The sequence below is a fragment of the Aptenodytes forsteri genome, unplaced genomic scaffold (assembly GCF_000699145.1).
Source record: "Aptenodytes forsteri isolate BGI_AS27 unplaced genomic scaffold, ASM69914v1 Scaffold96, whole genome shotgun sequence".
In the NCBI taxonomy this organism is placed as follows: Eukaryota; Metazoa; Chordata; class Aves; order Sphenisciformes; family Spheniscidae; genus Aptenodytes; species Aptenodytes forsteri.
The window spans coordinates 3,730,504-3,753,596 of NW_008795029.1; the positions used below are offsets into that span (position 1 = coordinate 3,730,504).

The 23,093-nt window shown below is 41.0% G+C and overlaps 1 protein-coding gene across 1 annotated transcript in view; it reads right to left on the reverse strand.

Moving 5' to 3' along the window:
• Positions 1–23,093, reverse strand: part of RASA3 (RAS p21 protein activator 3) — a 99,219-nt gene that overhangs the window by 26,617 nt on the left and 49,509 nt on the right. The window contains exons 5-7 of the mRNA XM_009276089.2: positions 11,633–11,713; positions 8,792–8,864; positions 3,797–3,876 (exon numbers count right to left, since the gene is read on the reverse strand). Coding sequence (XP_009274364.1) covers positions 3,797–3,876; positions 8,792–8,864; positions 11,633–11,713 — 234 coding nt within the window. The remainder of the gene's footprint in view (positions 1–3,796; positions 3,877–8,791; positions 8,865–11,632; positions 11,714–23,093) is intronic.

The window sequence follows — 23,093 nt, forward strand, 5'->3', positions numbered from 1 at the left end:
AGTGGGCATGGTGGTGTTGGGTTGACGGTTGGACTCGATGATCTTAGAGGTCTTTTCCAACCTCAATGATTCTATGATTCTATGATTCTACTAGCAGGTAAGCGGCAGCTTTACAGAGTTAGGCTGAATGTCTACGCAGTCCTTCCCAGTGCTCTAGCTCCTGGGAAGACTCTGTCAAGAGGTAAGCGGCAGCTTTACAGAGTTAGGCTGAATGTCTACGCAGTCCTTCCCAGTGCTCTAGCTCCTGGGAAGACTCTGTCAAGCTTAGAAATTTACTGCACCTAAACTAGTTCTGTACAGATACTCAAAACCTTAAGACAGTTCTACCACTCTGTATAATCACTGTATTGACTGAAGCCTACACAATTTTTGGCACTCAGTCCCTCACGTTTGGGAAGTTCTTGTATGTATCTCTAGATGATACTTCCTTCCCTTTCACGTGCTCTTTAACATTACGATGTAAAACAACTGCACTGAGATTCAAAGTAGAAGTACTGGTGCCTAACCTGGCATTTGTAGATAAATGCTACAATACCCACCTTGGAGCAAGGGTTTCAAACTCAAGGGTAGCTGCTTCTGTACATATTTTAAGGTTTCCTGAGAAGCATTTTTATTTTAAAACAAGATCAGCTGAGAATTTTGCAGCTAAGTGACAGTCTAAATGTGCCTTAAACTTTGGGAAAAAAAGATATATGGGGAAAAAACAGGTTTTCAAATAATGAAGATTTTTAGAAGAGCAACTTTCTTTGGATAAGGTGCAAAGTCAGTCAGTTATGGACATATTTACACAACCTTTCTAGCCTCGAGCAAGTCACAGTAGGCTTGTCAAGGAATGGATATTGATAGTCCTGCTAAAGGTTTATCCTACCTTATCCAAGTGCAGAGGATGTCACTTTTAAATCCTCTGAGCCTTGTATCTCTCAACAGTGTCTCATGCATCGTTTCATACACTAGACATACCATCAGCTCACATTGCATGCCTGCTGGGTTAAGTTCTTCAAACTCTGATATTTTGACAGTATTTCTGCAGGGCAAGAATTCCCCAAAAGGAAAAAAACTTCTTTGAAAATTCAACCTCCTCTCCCCTTTCTTCATATCTGCTTGGTTACTATCTCGCCAACTAATTCAGATGGCTAAAAGCAGCTTCAGGAGGAGAGGAATCTTTTGAGAAGTTTATTTACACATAGTCAAGCTTACAATTTACCAAGTATTTATAGGCTACTGGTTTCTAGTTTATCCAAATTCTTTCAAGATGCCCACTAGCAATAACACTTTCAAACATAGGCAGACAAAGGGTATTCCCCCATAGCAACTTGTTACAGAAATAAATCAGTGCAAAGGATCTGTAAGAGAGAAACTAACAACTTAAAGCAGATCTCACACTACACAGTAAGCAAAGCAGGCATGCAAATTCTGAAATTATTGTTTTGTGCGCTTGGAGTACAAAGCATAAACAGTATTTAAAAAATCATAATACACAGACCTCAGAGTCTAAAAGATGACTGTTTCCCGAGGTTTTTAGAAGGCAAAATTATGGCAAGTGTTATTCTAAAACTGGTCAGACTGTAGTCACAGAAAGAAACAAACAACAGAGAGGGGGAGAAGAAACAATGAATTTCACCAGAACATCTGGTCCCTAAGTGCTGATATGCCCTGCCTGCAACTTCCTACACCCACTCAAAGAGAGAAACTTTCATAGCTTTAGAGAGAAACCATGAGAGACTAAGTCTCCTCTTTACCCTGTGGAATGGTATTTTTCTCAGGAGAGAAAAAGAAAACAAACCCCCAAACCCATAAATTGTTTGATCCATCCAGAGGGCATGGGGGCAATCTAACTCTGACTAAACAGACGGGAGGAAGTGAGCGGGGGTGGAAGGGGAACCTGAGATGGAAACAAAAACACTCTGTCCTATAGGGGACAAAACCTCTGAGGAAAGAGTTTGCCCAACCAAGACTAACACTTTATCTGCTTTTGTCTATCATTTAACTGCTTAATCTTTTCCCAAATATTTTGTAAGACTCTTCACAAGCTATTCATCATTACCACACTGTGATCTGTTAGTTTTAAGGAATGAAAGACTTTTCTGAAGCTCAGCTCCACATACATTATCATTGCAGACAGTCATTTGTCCAGAAAATATACTAACTAAAACAGCTATATAATTCCATTTAGTCCACTAGTACAAAATAAGAATCAACTAAAATATTAAGCAATGTGTAACCACTGTCCACTAATGTCCAGGATCCCCTTCCATAGTCACAAAACTACCAGAGAATCCTAGCTTTCATTTAAAATCAGTGCGTGGCTGGGCATCATGTTTACAAAGACCGAACTGGGACTCCCAAGACACTGTTCAGTTGCCCATTCCATCACATACATCCCATGGGATATGGGACATGTTACCTCATACCTGCCTACACCATGCAAAGCTTTGCAGAAATATAGTCTGGTGCTAGGACTAGGTCATCTGCTGTGCCGCCAACACTGACACCACCAAAGCAGCAATGGCACTGAACCTGGGCCTTTGCTCTCTCTCCTACGAATTAGCTGTGGGTTGCCCTTAAACCAGCTACCTTTGCACTGCCTGACACAGATGTTCTCAGAGAAACGGAGTACAGCTCTTGTCTCTCTCACATATGGATAGCTTCCCTTTCGTGTCTCACAGAGCCATGGCAAACACAAAAATCCATTAATGATCTTGTAGTGCTGTGATACTACACTAACAGGCTACATGAACCAGCAGCTGACCGTCAAATTAGAACAGCCCTCATCCATTCATTCATGAATATAGATGCGTCTCGCTTGCTGGGAGTAAGTATTGTTCACCTTTCCTGGTCTCCCCTCCTTTCCCCTCCCCTTGTGCTTCTGAAGGGACTAGGGAATGTTTTGGGAGATAAGCCCTCACTGCCTCTCTAGTGGAAATACCCAGGGAGGAAGGGGGTGCCACCATTCTCCCTCAACCTTTCTTCCTCCAAATCCTAGCATAAAGGAGTAGGGAATTTCTCACCACCTGATGCAGATACAGCAGTTTTCAGCTACGGTCCATCCAGATCACCAGATGGCCTAAGCCTCTAAGTTTCAATGTATGTGATGGTATGACGCATGTGATACCTTTAGGTTTTGCATCTCCTATTGTTTCCTCTCCACTCTCTCTATTCACCTGTCCCCACAGACACTGTTGACAGGCCTCAGCAGGTTCTAAAATAGTACTAAGTGGGTGGCAGGGGGTGGGGTCGTTTTGTTTTTGAAATCAGAGTTGCTTCTTTCCTGTGCAATGGATTTCACATGTATCATACCCAGCCTTGCAAAAAGGGGTTAAAGTCTGGCAGGCAAAAGAGAAGAGAAACTGCCTCTGCCCCAGAGAAACTCTGAGCTCAAGAGTTTCCTTTCAGGGAACAAGGACCTTAAATGGGTTGCTAAAATTGAGTGATAAAAGAAAACAGACCCTTTACGAGAGCATCACAGAGCTTCTGGGCTCTCTTGGGAAACTGAGGGAGGGAGGAAAGGGTAGCCCAGACATAAAAAGCTGCGCTTAATGACAACTGCACATTAGTATACACACAGTGTATATAGGATACCAAGGAAAATAATGAGGATTCCTCCCACGGAGGAACTGTCACACATTCCCATACATCTACAGGACAGTGGAGGTAAAGGGGCATACAGATACAGTGACAAAGACTTATCTTGATTTATGAACAGTAAAACCATGCTTGCTACTTTGAAAACTGAATCTACTACAAAGTTACACAACTTTGGAAGACAAGTTTATTAGTACAAAATGTTTTATATTACCTAATCTCCATTTTGTCAACTTCATCAACATCTTCAATATCAAAATGGGATTTCTTGTTGTAGCTACTGGGTCTTGTAACCTAATAAAAAGGAGAAAACTTTAACAAATTGATCTGATACAAAAGCATTCCGATGTTACTTGTACAAAGCTCTGGAAGATCAGAGTCTTACTATCAGCAGTGACTTCAGTCCTGATTCTGAAAACATTCATGCATGTGAATAAACGTGTTGACTGAACAGATTCCTCACTATACAAACGTGGTGGTTACACAATCATATCCAAGAGTAACTAAATACTCCACACTTTCTTTACAGAGAAAGGATGTCTTTAATATTACTACAGTACTTTTGAGTTTACATTGACAAAAGAAAAAAAGTCACAGAAAGAAATACCACTTTTATAACCCATCTAGGGAAATAAAAGGGCAATTAACAATTCAGTTTTAAATACAGCTGTACAACAGATGCCCTGAGGCACTCTGAAGAGGGGGGTGGGAGAAACCCAAAACTACCCTTAAAAACATTTTACAGTGGATCTAATTAAAACTGGGAAGTTCTGTCTGTCCTGATATCCTGGAAGTCAATTTGTCATGCTCAGACAAAAAACACCAAGTAGATCAATTGTCCAAGAGATGCTAGCCTGTGTTATGCGTATCAGAATATAGAATCAGGTGCACAGTTCACCAACCATATTTGCAAGACTGATAAACAGCAAAGCATAGGCAGAAAATAATGGGAAGATAGCTGTAAGTGTAGAGCATTAGCAAAAAAAGTTTTTGTATAAACATTTCTTAAAATTTGTTTTCTAGTGTGATTATAAAAAGACTTTGATGGTTGTATTTTTGCCTAGCGTGTCGGAGACTTGAGAAAAAGGCTACCCCACCCAGCTGAAACCACAGCAGGAACTGATCAAATGCAAGTGTGTATGATGTGTGGGTTCAGCTCTTGGTTGCACACAGAAGCTGAACTTTATTGTAGCTTTAAATACGCTTGTGGCTTAATACTTCCCACTCACAAAAACTGGCTTTTATTGTAAACTTGGCTTCTTGGTTTTATATTGTACATCAGATGCAGATGGTACAAACAAGGGAGGCAAAGATATAGCTGCACAAGTGGAGAGGAACCAGAAAAGACTCTTCAGCATGGGACACTCAACAGAGCCTTTTTTGAGTGTGTATGTCTGAGGCAGGCACCATTTTCAAGGTGATACATAAAAACTAAAAGGTACTAGCAGCACTGGAGACCAAACCCTCCAGGCTATAATTGAATCAAATGCACCTGTAAACTCAAGAGTACGGAGGATTTAAATACAGCCCACAACTTCAGCAGCTCAGCACAAATTTTCTCACCCTACACTTGCAACTGTCTTCTCTGTGGCTTCAAGAAATTATCCTACAGAACTGCAAATGACATTTTCTACTACCATTGTGAAGCTAATGGTGTAATTTTTAATAAGGAAGCAAACTTAAGTGTTTTATTATCTGTAACACGAGTTGTTAAAAAAAGTTATAGCATAGGTGTAACATGGCACATCCCTTTTAAGTAAACACTTCTCAGAAGTTTTGCTGGAGTCTGCATGTACGAGGTCTCTCTGTTCACCTGTACAACTCCTTAGTGTGCAGATAAATTGCTCAAGGACAATATTCCTAAAAAGATAGCTGTATGAGGTCCACCCATTCCTAGGATGGAACTGGAAATGAGGGAACTCCTAGTCCACAGTGCTGAACTATCTGCCATGTACCGTTTTAGAAAAAAGGGGCACAACTCTGCTGTGCTGGTCCCTTTCTTTAGGCAAAGCTGGCAAGCTCTTTATCAGCTGCTCAATTTTTTTTCAGCACACACAGGTTTGCAAACAGCTCCCCAGCACTACCTTCTTCGGTTCCTGTAAGAGGGGCATTTTCCTGTAGCTGCATATAGAACTCCGAGCCCCCACACTGCGCTGCAGCTGGAGCAGTGGTGAAAATGGCTCCTAACCATCAGGTGCAAGTTTCGCTCATAGCACCCCTTAAATAAGCCCTTAGATTTCCCAAACCAATGATAAGCTATTTTCCATTTAGAAAATTAAATCTGTGCGACTTTTTGTTTGTAGAAAGGAAAGCACCCATTCACGCCTTTTGCAGATCATCATCTTCCTTGGAGGCATGGCCAATCGCTGTGCTAGCAGACTGCAGAAAAGCTGATGAAGCTGTTTGGAAGCAGTAAGTGACACCGCTGTCAACAGCATGAATCTGTGCAGCTCCGCAGGAATCAGAGCACTATGTTAGCATCCACCAGCCACAGGTCTGCCCATTGGTGCCCATTCACTCATTAGTGAATGTATTTCCCAGTCGTAGCAGTTCTACTGAACCTTTTTCCTTTGAGACATTTAGTCTGATGTGTACTAATTACTCTCAAAATGACATAAATCTATGAGGGCTCTGTCTGCACTAAGGGTATGTTTATATTTCAGAGTTCTGGCTGATTCAGACATTTCCCAAGCTCTGCTCTTACCCACACAGAAAACATTTTGCTCTGAGTTAGCAGAACTGGGGCATGGGCTTGAGTTTAGGTTTTGCTTCTGCTGATACTTGCACGCAACCCAGCTCTCAGCATAAAGGCAAGCTAAGCAAGCCTCCAACCCCCTCCACAACTCCAGCTGGAAGATGCTTTCTGTTTCTGTCCTTCCTCTCCCAATATGGCACCACCTGCCAAGTTCAGTGTTTAAATGCCAAACATTCGCTGTTTCTGCAGCACACAGAAGGCTGAGGAATCAAACAGGTGAAGTTTTGTGGTTTGCAGTCTGAATTCCTGGATTACATTCTCATTAAAAAGCTCTCGCTGACAGACACCTCCAGAATTGCCTATGTTAAGAATAAGGAAGCCCATTTTAGTTTATTTACATATAGCGTCAGTCTTGTGTCACTGCAAAGGTCACAGCTCTGGGCCAGGTGTCAGGGCTGCCCAGGATTTCAGTCCGAGCAAACACACAACACCTCAGTGCAGTTTCAGCGCTCAGTACCATGGGATCTCTCCCCCACCAACCATGCCCATGCAGCACCTCCACACAGTCAGGCAAGCAGGCACAAAGGCTCGCTGCTAGCTAAAGTTAAGTCTGCAGTGAAGTTATACTGTAGGAAGAGACATCTTGGGTTACCAGAGGAAAGATTACCTTAGATAGCTATCCTGGCCAACCCTCAGGGCTTCCACCCCTTTGGGCAGTGAGAAGGTGCTCCTGCCAATAAAGAACTTGCTATATCTGTTCCTCAAATCCAAATACATTACATCAACAAGACCACATTTCTGCTGGCATGACCGACTTTAGATTAGTCGGCACAACTGTCAGCTTCTAGGCAAAGATGGTGGTTTGTAGAAGGAGGGTGTCCTGGTTTCAGCAGGGATAGAGTTAATTTCCTTCCTAGTAGCTGGTACAGTGCTGTGTTTTGGATTTAGCATGAGAATAATGTTGATAATACATGGATGTTTTAGGTGTTGTTAAGTAGTGCTTACGCTAGTCAAGGACTTTTCAGCTTCCCATGCCCTGCCAGCAAGAAGCTGGGAGGGGGCACAGCCAGGACAGCTGACCCACACTGGCCTAAGGGATATTCCATACCATATGACATCATGCTCAGTATATAAACTGGGGGGGAGTTGGCCAGGGGGTGGTGACCACTGCTCAGGAACTGGCTGAGCATCGGTCGGTGGGTGGTGAGCAACTGCACTGTGTATCACTTATTTTGAATAGTCTTTTATCATTATTATTATTATTATTTTCCCTTCCTTTTCTGTCCTATTAAACTGTCTTTATCTCAACTCATGAATTTTACTTTTTTTTTTTCCTGATTCTCTTCCCCATCCCACTGGGGCGGGGAGTGAGCAAACGGCTGTGTGGTGTCTAGCTGCCTGCTGGGTTAAACCACAACAGAGCGGGAAGACAGAAATAAGCCCTGCACTGGCACTGCCGAGAACGGTATGTGCACTTCAGATCTGCACAGTGCAACAGCACTTGTATGGCTCCTCTCTCCCCAGCTCTCCTTCCTGATGTGGCTGCCTGTGCCCCTGAACTGATTCGAGAAACCATCCCTATGCCAGCAACAAGTTCTACTGTAAATGTGACCTGAATGATGCAATGGGCAGAAAGGTCTTTTCAATGATATGCCAACTGCATTATACTACTCTGGCTTTTCAGCAGCTTCATTATGCCAGATATGTTCTTGAGGTATCTACTGAAATAGAACAGTTAAGTGTAGACCGGGACTAAGATGTCCAAGAGAAAAAGAAAAGAGAAAGATACACATACTTTAGGACAGAATGAAAAGTTTCAAGAGGTATCCAAATTATAAACACATGCACATGTATGTATGGACACACCACAATTACAGCTACTCTTGCCAGAAAGAGCCAAAATGAGCACTTTCATGAAAGTTATATTTTGTCTTAACTGGACTTGTTGAAAATGCTCTGTATAAAGTAAAGCTGTAGAGGTTTCACCCACTTGGAGGAAAGGCACTGGTATTGCAGCAGACTGGTAGACAGCCAGAACATCCAGTTTAAGTGTATTTTTCCTCTACAGTTTTCAATATTCCTAGGAGATAACCTTCCTCCCATTGACTGGGAAAGACAGGGTGGAGCAGCTATAAAACCACAGGCTAAAAAAAAAACCAAAAACAAAAGAAGAAAAAAACACAAAAAACCCACAACTTTTTTTGGGTGGGTTTTTTTTTTTAAATCCCATTTTTAACTGTCCTTTTTCAAAACTTTTCTGGGGTGAGTCACAATGGAGTGTAAAGTTTGCTGCTCAGAAGTGCCCACCTTGAAGCTTTTCCTACAGAGCATGTGAGCTGAAGCAATATACTGCTTCCTCAGCAGACAGCTAGTCTGATCCGGGGTACTTCTTTCCCCTGCACCATGCTTTGAAACAGTTTTCAAAGACAGCTGGTACAACATGGAGCAGGATGCTGTGCCAACTATCTAGAGTATAGTATTTCAGCTTATCACCCATTCCTTTGAAATACCAACCTCAAAATAAAACACTTCATCGAAATGTGGATTGTTGGTCTTCTTTTTAACTTTAGTCTTTTTGGCTTCCGATCTGAATTAAGGAAAGAAAAAAAAAAAAGAGGTAAGAAACAATATTAGCAGAAGTGTGATCCTAGAACAGAGCCACTGAGGAACAAATAGTCATCCACTTGATTTATCTGATAAAACTGGAACGCCATGTGGCTCCAGCACAGCAAGGCACACACACTCACGCACATTTAAGAAAGGGATTCACTGCATGCCTACTTCTCTAAAGTGGCAGTAATCACAGTTTGTTATCCTCTAAACACAAGTCCTTGAACCCTGATTCTGTCACTCGCTTGATCCAGCAGGATCTTATATCTATACAAAGCAACTGGCAAGAACGGGGCTCTGAGCAGCAACATTTGGGGGATGGTCTCAGTCTTGATGTGACTCAAAAATTCCTCATACCCTAAAGGCACAGGAGACAGGAGGACTGACATAGCTATTTCTGTGTTTTATATTTTATAATCCTGGCCTGAGGAATCAATGAATGCTTTTCAGTGGTGTTAAATAATAAAAAAACCCAGAATGATTGCCTCAGTAAGAATATTTTTATTGCTGTATTACCACCCTTTTCCCTGCAGCCCCAACAGCACCTAGTTAATGTTATGTTGTTGAATTATTATGAGCGGTGCTGAGCGGAAGTCTCTTAATTTCTACTGCTCTGTAGGAACAAGACATGGCAGACCTCCTCCTCACCCAGCAACAGGCCTGACAAAGTTCAGCACTGCCCATTCATCCTCTACGGGCAGTGCCATCCGCCTGTGCCTGCCTTTCGGAATACAGACATCTAACTGCTTGGCATTGGGCTAAAGCCAGCCAACACATTTCACACAGGCCAGCCAACAGCTGTTTGATCATTTCCAAATGTGATGAACCTATGCTTGATTTGTTCTTGCTACCTACAAGTGAAAAGCTCTGTGTTGTCCTGTGTCACCAATCTTCCCCTACAGCTCTGCAGTAATAAGAAGGCATAGATCAAACAGACACAGATGGAGAGGTGCATCAGCCATGTGGAAAACTGACCTACTAATCATTTCATCCCAGAATCTATCCCTCATTTCTCATGCAGCAAAGCTGCTTAGATAGCTTGTAACTGCTTATATTAACCGGACAAGTCTATGTATTCCTTTACGGAGGTCAACTAAAGCTGGGTTTAATTCCCAGTGCTGCTACAGGCTTCCTGGGTGACTTGAATGGGCCAGTCCACCAGTATAAAATGTTTTCCCATATATAATACAGGCATAGAAACAGTTTTGGTCAGGAAGTCTGATGGCTCTCCAAGTACAAATCACACATTAAACAGCAACACATTTGTTTAAATTTTTATGCTTGGCACTGCATAAATGCAACAGAATAAAGCAGCTTTCCTACTCTGAAAGGAGAGGCATTGAAAAAATCCAGAGAGGAGAATGACGTACAGATTAAGAATATCCCACTATTCCTAGGAGCAGTTGAGAGATAACAGAGACTAATTGCCTCCGGGACATAGGGCAGATTGCCTATCCCATCTCATCAGTCACACTTGCCAATCAGCCTCTTTACTGATAAGCCCATCTGGGAGGGGACTGGGAAGCAGGATGTAGAAGGGGAGGCGATTAAGGCAAGCACAATTGTTGGGCAATAACAAAGCAGTGGATGGGAATAAGCTGCATGCTGCTTGCCGGAGATAGGAGACAAGCCTTCTCCCCCCACAAAAAAACAGATAGGAATAGGATGAGGCTATGCTCCTTATTCTGAAGGGAAATACGTTATCAGTTGTCATACATTATCCGGACTGGGGGGTGGAGGGAAGCAGGCAAAGAAAGGTAAGTTTGGACATTCAAGGATACAAGGGTTAGTCAAAAAATCTCCTTACAGTTTCAGTAATAGCCACCCAGTACCCACTGAAACAAGTTACAGGCTTAAAACATCAAAGCGTACAACTCTCATACGCAGCTCATTAATGGAGATAAGGCATAACACACCTAGATAAAGATGAAGAATACAGACCAGTCTCAAAGACTCCTCTGCATGAAAGGTAGGTATTTGTCAAGAATGCATCTTATTTATAGTATTTTCAATAAATTGTTGTAAAAGATGCTACCAAATCTGATTCTTTGAGGTCACAGCAGAGCTATTTTGTTTCTAACATGGCACAGACATAAAAGATGACTCTAGATAAGCAGAAACAAAACAGTGACATCCAACAGCATGGGAATTTTTTTGTAACAGAACAGGAAAATTTAATCCCAAATTTAAACTGAAGAGTATTATGCAGAATCTCATTACTAAAACCTCATTCCAAATTTTATCCATGCCATTATGTCCACATATATCAAATTATAGGACTGAGCCACCTAGGGCTTTCGAAATACACATTAATTTGCCACACCTTGGAAGTGAAAATACTCTTAAATATTCACATACAAACGTGCATAAATTGCAAGATGTTGATGTATTCAGCTTTCTCTTCTGCCCCTGCCCAAAATTAGGCAATAAATTTGCTCAAAAACTGGCCTCCAACTGTGAGGTGAGAAGATGCACAAATTAAGCCTAACCACAAATTACATACTCCAGGATATTCAAATTATTCAGGGACTATTCAGACCTTTACATAAATCAAAACTGAAACAAGCCTCAAATTACTTACTCTAGTATAATTCAGTAGTTCATACATGCACACACAAGCACTTAACATATTCTAGTGGTGTCTAAATACTCCCATCTGTCCATCTGAGAATGCAGATTTCTAATAGACAAAGGAAACAGAAACCATCCTTATAAAATGGAAGCTCTTGTATGTGCAATACTTGCCTGGAGGGTCCTGCTAAGGTAACGGTGGCATAGGGATCACATTGTCCGTTCACAATGGGCAGCCCTTGGCATTCTAAAACTCTAGAAAAGAAGAAAATGCAGACAAACAAATCAATGAAATGGGAAGAGATTGGAGTGAAAATAAAAGCAATGCATTTTCATCCTGTTCCCTTTTCACAATACTTTACACTAAGGAATTGAAATGTCACTAAGCACAAGCCTTTAATTTATACCTCAACTTGAAAAAACATTTTGGTCTTAAATACTAACTTTAATGGGGTCAAAAATACTGTTAAATTAGAGAAACCTTAACTCGAAGGATTCTTATTATGCAAGTACAACAACTTAAGGTTCATGAAATAAGTCTGCTGTCAAGATGGGAGCTGTCAGCACTTTAAAATTCTGTGACAACTTATTCACCAAAAAATATAACCAGAATTTACTTCTGTAACAAAAGATTAAAAAAACCACACAGACATATCCAAGCAGTAGTGAAGTCATTTCTCAGAATCACATTCATGAAGGCCTCAGTGCTTTTGACAAAATTTGGCATGGGCTTATTTGTAAAGGTGAGTTAACTACAGACCAGGAGACAATATGACACAGCCATCTTTCTCCATAAAACTTTTAAATAGCAAAACTGAAGAAACACGTTCAGCAGCTCTGCACTGAAGTCAGAGACACTGGAGGGACAAAATGGAACAAATTGGGTTTTGCTGCGAGCCATGGTGAGAAATCTGCACTTTCACACTCGCATTTCAACACCTCTTTGGAAAAAAGAAAAAAACCCAACACAACCCCAAAACACAGTGAAAAAATGTTTCATGTTTCACAAGTTAAAACTTACTGAGGAATGCAGCACCAATTGGAAACAAAGGAAGACAAGCCAGTTGCCAGGACTCTCCCTCCTGAAACAAGTTCTGCTCCAACAGGTAAGCCTGTTGGGCTGATGTATTTACACAATTATAACTGAAAAATTTCAGTGAAAACAAACTCTGAAGCTCTTTTGGCAGATGAGTAGTACTATACTTGCAGAGTGAAATATCTTGCACACTTCTGGGTGCTATAAAATCAGCAAGAAAAGTAATATCCACTTCACTGCTTTCAGTGACAGCAACTTTGATACAAAAAAATAATTTTAAAAAATCAATAGAGAAAAATTCAGTAACATATAGTGCTCCACAATTTTATCCACAAAGCAAGTTACTTGGTAACATACGATGTGAACTTCAAATACCGTTTAACTACAGACCTCTTACTCTGCATAAAGGGAGGAAAAAATTTAATATTCTGCACCAATACAGGAATTGTTTTTGTACCACAGGAGGTGCAATCCAGGTATGTTCACACAGTTCTAGGAAGTACATGAAGATTGAAGGTCACACTAAGGGGGCACACACAGGCAGCTAATGTGTTACATTCATAGCTGGATTCTCATACCTATGATCCTGCAGAAAAAAGGCTAAGTACTTGGCTTAATACAGACAGCCCCCAATAATGCATTCACTCAGAAGCTTCTAATTTGCATAGCCCCTATATGCATGGAAAAGCATTCAGTTATTAACCTAGATGACTCCTCTTCTCATTGCTGATTCACTAACACTAGTGCAAAAGAAAATTATGTTCCATATTCTGGATACTCAAGTGAAATCATAGATCAAAACCATAGAGAAAGTTAGGAAAAACTTGGATTGTATAGGCACCGTGCTGCTTTTATTTCTGGATTTCTATTATTTCACTCCAAGCTTACCTTCCACACAGACAGAATTTAGAAGCCTCCCAGATGCCTAGTTTAGCAGGTATCTGATATTGCAGAGTGCTACCACATAAACAGCAAAATTCAAGCCACAAATTCTATCCCAGCACCAGCTGGAAATGCAAGGTGCAAGCTCCAGTAACCCTCAACATCAAGCAACACACAATATATGTGATTTGGTTGTCTAAACACATGCATCTAGTGCCATTTGAGATGACTTAACAGTTTCTTCCCCAGTCCCTTGCTGCTGCTCCAGAAAGGCAGGAGGAACCCATGGAACATATATATGTGACAGCTCCACGGCTCTCCGAGGCCTCATAAATAGAGTAGATGCCTGTTTTCAAGCAACCAAGTCCTACTCCAAATTCACCCAGCCTACCTTACAGAGAAGGTGCAGAATAGGCTTTTTTGCATGTGTATTAATACAAGTATTCAAAATTGCAGGGAAAATGCTAGTTTTTAAATTTAAAAAGGGCAGATGTGAATAGAAAGAACACTTACGGGGAACTTTACATTGTAGCCTTCTGGCAGAGTAGCTAGAAGTGCAGGAGGAAATACCCGTAAGTACCAGCAAAAAGCCTTTATGAAGAGGCAGGTCCAGCTTGATTTTCCTATGAATAAAGGTCAGACCACTTTCCTTCTAGTGGTCTTTACACTAATATGACTATATATTCACAGCAGAAACACTTTGCCAGTGAGCTACAGCATGACTGCTGGTAATTCTTCTAGGATAGCAGATGTGGCTTAAACACATTCCTCTTTGAGCAGAACAACTGTACACCAAGCGTCAGTGTCAAACCCCCCCACCCCTTCCACTGCTTCCTTAAGGCAGGCTGTAAGTTCCTTAAAATGAAATAGTAACTCAATGGCTTTATAGCAGTCAGCCAGTTTTCTACTGTTGATGAATGGCTTCCAAGCCAGCTCTCATCAATACAGGAAGAACTATGTGAATTTTAAACACAGAGAAAGCATATTCAGAGTATGATTCCTGTTTTAATAAAAACAGTCCTTTCAAGAATATGCAGACAATAGAAAGTGGTCCCAGACAGCATGATCTACACTTGAGGACGTGCAGAGTTTATAAATCACTACACAATAAAAGCACAGATAAATTTGAATGATGGAAATTGTGAAGTTATCCACACAAAAAAATATGCATACCCTAACTATACACATATACAATGATAGGACCTATTCTAATATTGCCACATAAAAGAATTTTTTCTGTTTTTTGTGGATAGCCCTCGGTCTTTATCACATCAACTGTCGGCAACGGTTAAAAAGACAAATAGTATCATTAGCTGGTCGGAGAGAACACAGCAACGTAAATCATTGGGCACTTGCCATCTTGAATTGTGCGTGCTCTACAAAACAGATGGAGAAGAACAACAGGACTACTTCTAATCACTCGTGGCTCTCCCAGCTTTGTACTCTCCAGCTCGGAAAACAGAAGTTACCCATTCATCAACAGCTTACAAAATCATGAATGGTGTGAAGAACATTTCCTTACAAACTAAGAATTAAGGAGCACATAATGAAATTACCAGACAGCAGGTTTAAAATAAACAAAAGGAAGTACTTTTTCCACACAATGCATAATGAAATTGCAAAACTTATTGCCATGGGATGTCATGGAGGCCAAAAGAATACCTGGATTTGAACCAGGACTACATGAACTCATGGAGTGTAGATTTGTAGGCAGCTATTAAAGCTTAATGGTCCAGAAGCCTCCTCCAGCTCAGGAAAGCCCAAATTGCTGATCGAGAAGGATGTAACACTGGAGAAATCATACCATATTTGAAGTATCACTCCCCAGCAAATATCAGAAACAGTACTAGGCTAGACTAGAGGGGCATTTAACACAGTAGGGTAGTTTTTATGTTCTCTGGGGAAAAAACAAAAACAAAACAAAAGAAAAAACGAAATACACAGATGTTCTCATACAGTCACAATGACTTAAGAGTAAGACATTTCTTTGTGTGCAGTTGGAATAAGAAAAGCAAAATCAACATTGAAATAAACAAAATGTGGGAAAACAGGAAACAGACGCTGACATAAACTACATCCCAAGCCTTTCAGGTAATTTAAAAGTGGTTATTGTTTAAGGATGTTGGAGAAAGCAGGCAAAACACTGAAGACGTAGGATTTTGAGGAAGGAAGGCTATGTCTGGAGAGAGGCTCATTCTGGTTCTTATCTCTTACTAAGCATTGTGGGGAGAGACAAAATTCAAGAAGGCACAGGTCTGGTCGACTCATGTTAGTATAGCCTCATTAGCTGCAGGAAACTGTAATCCTAGAGCTGCTTTCGTTATGGCCATTTTCTTCAGTCATGGGAAAGTTGCTAGGTAAATTAACACTCCTCCTCTCCCAACCTGGTACCAAAATACTGGCTTTGATTGGCAAGCAGGAAAAGAGCTAGAACAAAATGACAGCTACTCAGAGACACAATAAAATGGAGCCTCAATTCTGCCACATGGGTATCACATTATTAAGACTGACAGTTCATATCTGGATTAGATGAAAAAAACATATGAAAAGAAATGTATAATAAAAAAAAATATGAAAAGAAATGTATAATAAAAAAAACATATGAAAAGAAATGTATAATAAAGGTATAATCTCGGGGGGGGGGGGCGCACACTGGGAAGCAGTGAATAAAGCCAGTAAAAATGAAATGCCTTTGCTCTAATCGTCTGCAGAATTAATTTAACATATGTGTACTAGGATAATGAAAAAAAGCCTAGGCAATCAAGATTATTCAAGAATTACAAGTCAACTCATCAGGCCCCAGATGAAAAACGTCTGGTGGCTGCTAGAATCTTTTCTGCCCAACTGGTAGTTTCTGATCATTAGCTGTCTCAAGCCCAGCTGGGGCAGGGCAAGCCATCCCTCACAGCTAGCCTGGCTGGGCTGGGCTAAGGTTAGTGCTGGGTCATATGGGAAAACTCTCAATGCAGCTGCCTCACTATATTTTGCTTGTGGTTTATAAAATTAACAGGTTTCAAGGAACAAGACATTTCAGTTTTCAATATGGTTCATGGCCAAACCTTCACAAGAGTAAATAAGCTATGGAAAATTCCCGGAGGGTAAAAGAAAACCTCAAACCCAAACACACCATGAGCATGCCCTCTTGCCTTTAAATTACATGATTACAGAAGTTGAGAAGGAGGCAGGGGGAGAAGGCTTTGGAAAAAGAAAAGATTTTTCAACAAAGACTAAGCAGCTCACATCTGACAGTACAGGCCTCTGGGTTGCCAACCAAGAGCTGTAGGCTGTAGTCTCTGAGACAGCCCCTACACAATCATACTCAAAACCAGGCTTAACACAGGCAAGCAACATCAGGATGATCCAAGCCTGTGGGCGTTCCACACCCCTTCTCCTTGGAATCACAAAAATTATTTAAAAATTATAGGCTTCCTGATTAGTTCAGGATGCACATGTGTCATCAGCATCCTTGTGCGCCAGAATGGACAACCAACACAAAAACGGACACAGAGAAAAGAAACCAGAAGGGACCCAGCTGTTCTTAAAACATGTATCTATATTTACTGTTCTTCCAGATGAAATAATTTCCAGTGTACCTAGTCAGGCTCAGTTTTTCTGCCAGTTTCAACCTAGGGTAGGGAACAGCATACCATTCCCATTCTCTTTTCTCAAATCAGACTGTTTTCTCACTGTGATTCCTCAACAGAAAATACATACATCTTTTTTTCTACACAATCTTGCTTTCTATCACTGTACATAATCCATGTATTTTAATTGCTTTCACATACATACTGCGTTCCTGGGATCAATCTTAACACTTGGTAAGTTTACTGATGTATCTTATTAATCTTCTATTTCCAGCCTCCACTGTTCCACACCTCTCTCATTTCTTTATCTTGAGGCTTTGTCCCATCTCATATGCGTATTTTTTGGCCACACTCAGGTTCTTCTCTGCGTCATTTCAAAGACAAGAGACTTCCTCTTCCTTGCTTGCTCTAGCGATCTAATTATTACTTGAACACTCAGTACTTTGTGTGGTAAGCCTGACCAGACAGAGAAGCATCAACTTAAAGGCAAACTTTGTGGCAGATTTGTCAGAACTGGCATCAAAACAACGCATCTTTGGCTTATGCTAAGTACTTGTTTGGTAAGGTACATTCCCCAGCTCTGGGTATGTGACTTACTTACTTAAGTCTCTCTGGACCTCTCTCTCCCCCCCCCCCTTTTTTTTTTCTACTGGCTATAGGGTCATCTTGTAACACATGTACTACCCTGAGTGCCTTGTCTTCTAGGGGTAACAGAGCACCTCTGAATAGTCCCCCTTTGTGAATGGGCTTCTCAGGGCACATAAAATAGGCTATTAATCTTTAACTTTGTAATAGAGTAGTCCAGTCTTTTCATCTAGTCTGACAGGAAAGAAGTGGCATTTCTCCTTTCCTTGCCACATTCAGTTCATTCTTCAATGTCCTTTTCTTCCAGTGCAGCCTTGCATCACGATCCAAGCTCCTTATTAATTCCCAGTGGTTTAAGAGGAACTTTGAGGTAGCGCTGCATGATAGACTTCCACGTGTACCTTGGCCAACCTCACATCTGTGCTGGCACATGGTAGCTGCTCTCAGACCAGTGAACTGACTTCTGTCTTCCACTGCAAGCAGGAACTGTTCCCAGGCCTCCTCCTTATTCCCTTGGTCTGCGTGTGACCAGGACCTTGCTAAACCAGTCATATTCATGTGTTTTAGAGGGGCTTTGCCTGAATGTATCTGCATCTACCAGTACTAAGCAAAGTGGCGCTATGTCTAGCTCAGAAATTCCCTGAATCATAAATTTCTGGAGGCCAGGAGAGTGTATCACCGTATGACTGCTCTCCTAATTCTTCATCTTCTACTGGACACACTCAGAGACAGCATCCTGGGTTTTGGTCTGACCAAATGTTAGATCTGAACTGCTCTTAGTGCACCTTCAGACAAACCTTGCACTGCCTCTTCACTTCCACAAAGTAACCCACCACATCTTCATTCAGGATTTAACATAAACACACAACCCTTTTTTGCCAAGAGGCTGACCAAGTGGCCTGCTTCTTCTGGAATAAGGCAAAAATTTTCACAATTTACTCGCAATCCTGGTTTTAAATTACACTCTGCCCCCATCATCAAAAATACGAAGATAATTACATCCCAACCTCCTCAAAATTTCTTTACCAATCCATACTCTGACTCTGCTTTGCCCCTGTCCCGAGGGAATAAGGAGGCTAGCAATACAGCATCCATGTATTGAGTCAAGCCCTCGGATGAACATTTGAAGCCAAAGGATCATGCCCACTCCCAGTAAGTGGACTCTAGTAGAAGATTTCAAAAGTACCTATTCCTTGACTTTTGGAAGTGATCTACTTGTACCAAAACAAAACTTCCTACTATTCTTCTCACCTGCATGCTTTTTGTACTGGGAACAGAGCAGTTTCCTCTGAAAGCAGTTCTAACATACTGCGAATTGCCCACAGTGATGTGCCCTGGTTCACCTTCATCTTATGTCCCACTCAGACACAAAGTGTTACAGCACTGTGTAGTGTCTGGTGACCACTGACCATGCCTGGCAGAATGAACCAGGAAAAGGAAAGGATGGAACAATGTCCAAGTAGATATAGCCATACTGAACAAAATACATCAATGCTTGCTTTATCATCATGATTTTTCAAGCTATTTCCTCACTACATTTTTTTCACCTCTCTCATTTTTAGAAAAAACCTGAAACCAGAGTCTTTATCCGATCCTCAGCCACACTGCTGCTCTCCAATCTATCCTTCCATCTCTTTTACTGCCCCTCCAAGAAAACCACTCTTCCTTAGGAACTCCAGCAGTACCCTATCCTCTTTGGATGATACCCTCCTCCTCTTGGGTTTGGGGTTTTTTTGATGAACAAACATGTTCTGGCTTACAAACAAGAAAACCCTTGCCATCCCCTTAACCTCCGAGTGGATTAATGCTTAACTGGAGCTACTTTTCCCCCCTTTACATGACAATTCACTTTGCCACAAAGATCTGTGGCACTAAATGAAATCCTGCCCCATTCAAACAAATGGGACAACTTTACCTGGGACCAGCATTTCACTCAACGTGTATTCACTTAAAATAAAGGCTGTACAGCATTTGATGCATTGGCTCCAAAACATTTATATACAAGGTACATTATACACTCAAAACCACCCCCATTTCAGCTTCTGAAATCTGGATTGAGTTTATGCAGATCAGAGGAACAGGCTGCAGGCAGCTATTTCGATTTTTTTCTTTAAAATACCCTCCAAGGCCTCCATACCAAAAGCACAACAGAAACCTTGAAACTCTGAGATAACAGCTGCATCCCCACACAAGTACTGCCTTTTCTTCCCCATTCCCAGTTGAGTTCAGAGTAGTTGCAGTCCAGCAAAACATTTAAACGTGTTCTTAAACTCATGTTATCCTGAACACAGGTTCCTTCCTGAGCTGACCTACAACAGTTTTTGCAGCCTCATGCAGCACCCAGATTAGCTTTTGGTCTTAACTGGAAATCTCTGCATGTGCAACATTTCTGTCATGCACGCACAATTCTTGTTAACGCAAGGCTGTTAATGGTGATTTCCTTTGGACAGAGCAGAGGAAAGGAATTGACTGTTAATGTTTGGGTTCGAGCAACAATTTCTTTCCCAGGTATTTACTGAAGATATTTTATAGCAAAACAGGTACAAATATTCATACAGAGCCAACCAATAATATATAGAAAGCAAATGAAAGCTAATGAGCACAACCCCTGCTTCCCCAATCTAAACCAAATTAATATTAGAGATATTACAGTAAAACTACAGACAATGCAAAAAACTGTTTCATTAAATATAAGGAATAAATACTGTCAATACATACACATGCCTAAAACCACTATCACTTAAAATAAACTGCAAAATTTTCTCATGTCAGTAGACATCTAAAAATTTCTTAATAGTTTAAAAATCGCATGGACTTTTTTCTGCTATTAATATGGAAGCTGTCCTCCATGCTACAGTTCAAAACATCCAATTTGCTTCCCAATATCAGCTCTAGAAAGACTTTTAAAACCACACATTTACAGAGTACCATCTGTACTCTGTACTAAATAAAGAGAACAGACTAAAAAGTGGGTGTCAGCCATCCTGTTCTCACAGGACAAGGAGTTAATCCATTAGCAGTTAAACCAGTTTATGAGTCAATTACAGAAGAGTTGCAAACTTCCTAAAAGACCCTTCAGAAAAGTTTTTAGTCAGGTTAATATAAAAAATGGTTAAATTATCTTCTGTGACAGTGCCCTGAGGCCTTGAACAAAGACACAAGCTTGCTGAAATTTTGAACTGCACTGACTTAGTGACTATTACTGGCACTGACATCATCATTTCCTCCTGCCTTGGTCTCGGACTTGCAATCCCAGGTATTAACAGGGAGCAATAGCTGAACGACAGGAGAGTAAATAGAAGGGGTAAGGAGAAGGAGTTATTTTTAGCACACATATTGATTTTCAGAGGAGACAGAAGACCCAAATACAAGTTGCAGCAAAGCAAGAAGTATGTAAAAATTATAAGGTAATAGCAACACAAATGAAGAGGTACAATCAGGAAAGGATAAATTTGCGTAACGACAGAACTATACAGGTTCTTGTAGAGAAAGTGAAGAAATTTGAATTTGATGTAGTATGGCAGGAAGCCAAGGAATGGGTCAACATATCAAGGCAGCTGCAGAAGCATTTGTGTTAAAGCTGCACGGTGAAGTATGTAAGAGGAGTGAAGCACAAAACGACAACAATTAAACAATATGCAGCAAATGATTAGAGCCTAGACAGCAGCTTTAGCTGAGCTGACTGTGGCCTATGGCAATATTAAATGGAAGCAATGAGATATTGTCTGTACAGGCAGATAAGGACAGAAAGAAGACCAAAACCAAAAAGGCAGCATGGGAGTCAGACACAAAAAGGCTGTTATGGCTGCATAGTGAAGCCAGCCAGTGACACAAAGATCTCCCATGTTGTTTTTCTTCGCTTGGAAATGCAGGTTGGTCTCAAGAAAACACACAGTGTGCTATATGGGATATACAGGGTTTATGGTAAGTAAACTGCAACGATCTCTGACTTGAGGCCTGTCCAAGTTTAACCTGCTCCCAGGGAGGAGCTGCCTGCACACTCCTTTCGGGCAGTGCCTGCATGTCACTGTAGACATGCGCGAGCACATAAGCAAACAAAGTAAGTGGTATGAGCATGTCCTGACTTTTCCCCTCTGCCAGCCAGCACGGGCCACAAGCATCTACAACTATTACATGGATTGATAACCATATGACAAGAAGGAAGACAAAATGAAGAAGCTAGTTTTGGAATGACTGAAATTCATCCCAAAGACGGAGTGTGATACTTGGCAGGGCAAAAGTTACCAAGAGATCACCCAAAGAAAAAGCTTTTGAGCCTACTAGCAGTGATCTGATTATGAAGTAAGTAAAAAGATAAGAGAGGAAGAGACTAACACCAGAAGCTTTAAAGAACTTATGACAGAGAGAAGGAAATAAGGCACCCGGGGGGTGGGGTATTCAACTATAAGAAACAAAACAGCAAAACAGAAGCAGCACGTCCTTAACTTACCTAGGGGTTTCCTACCTAACTGGTGAGTAAGGGTTTCCTCCGAAGTGCTGAGTATAGCCAAGCCAAACAACTATCCCAGGTTGGCCACAGATGGTAATATTTTAAATAAAAATTCGGACATGCTGGTAAGTGACCTGAACAGATAGACATCTGTAATAACCGTGAGAGCATGAAGTACAGCAGATTGGAGGGAAGCATTTAAATCTCATGCCGCAACACACTTGAACCACAGGGCACAATAACCCAGAACTCTTGGGCCAAGGGAATGCATCAGCTGAGAGTCTGGATCAAATCTCAACAACCTTTGGGTGACAGGGGGTGCGCACAGGAAGGAAAGGCAAGGGAATGAGATGGTTTAACGAGAGCCGTGGCACCAACAGAATGAAAACCCAGCCAGCTTCTTCTCATCCCTACCCAGTCCAAGTATAATGATTTCTGTACTAAGTAAATCCTTGAAGACTCTTTCACATAGATTCTCACATCATATGTTTAATTAGATGTATTACAGTAGCAAATACACCTTTCTAAATGGAAAAAAAAAAAGAAAAAAAGCTCACAGTTTAAAAAGAAACAAAGTAATTATTTGCGGACCTAGAAAACAATCAAAGGTGCCTTCAAACACTACATGGAGGCTACAACCTTCTGTATTGGGCATGCCTTGGCACACCTGAGGTAGGTGGAACTTTTAATGCTTTAAAAACACAACTTGAAACAACTCAGAACAACTTTTGATTACATTTATATGAATAATCAGACAATCTGGTATCTTGATTAACAATACTTATTAAAGGGCAGTGATCTTTTCCTACACATGCAATACTTTCATTAAGGAATTCAAATCAAGCTGATTCATCACCACTACTGAAACCTGATGGCAGTTAAGTTGCCAACTGAGTCCCAAAGTAATGCTGATGCATTGAATTCATTTTGATAAGAGAACTGGGCTAAGGTTATACAAATTGTGTCACAGTTAACATGAAGATGCTCTCTGACTAGAACTCAAGAAATAACATTAATAACTTGATGCTGTCTAGATTTACATAACTAGAAAGATGTTAACGTATCTTATTGTGGTTACAGACAATGCAGTAATCAAGC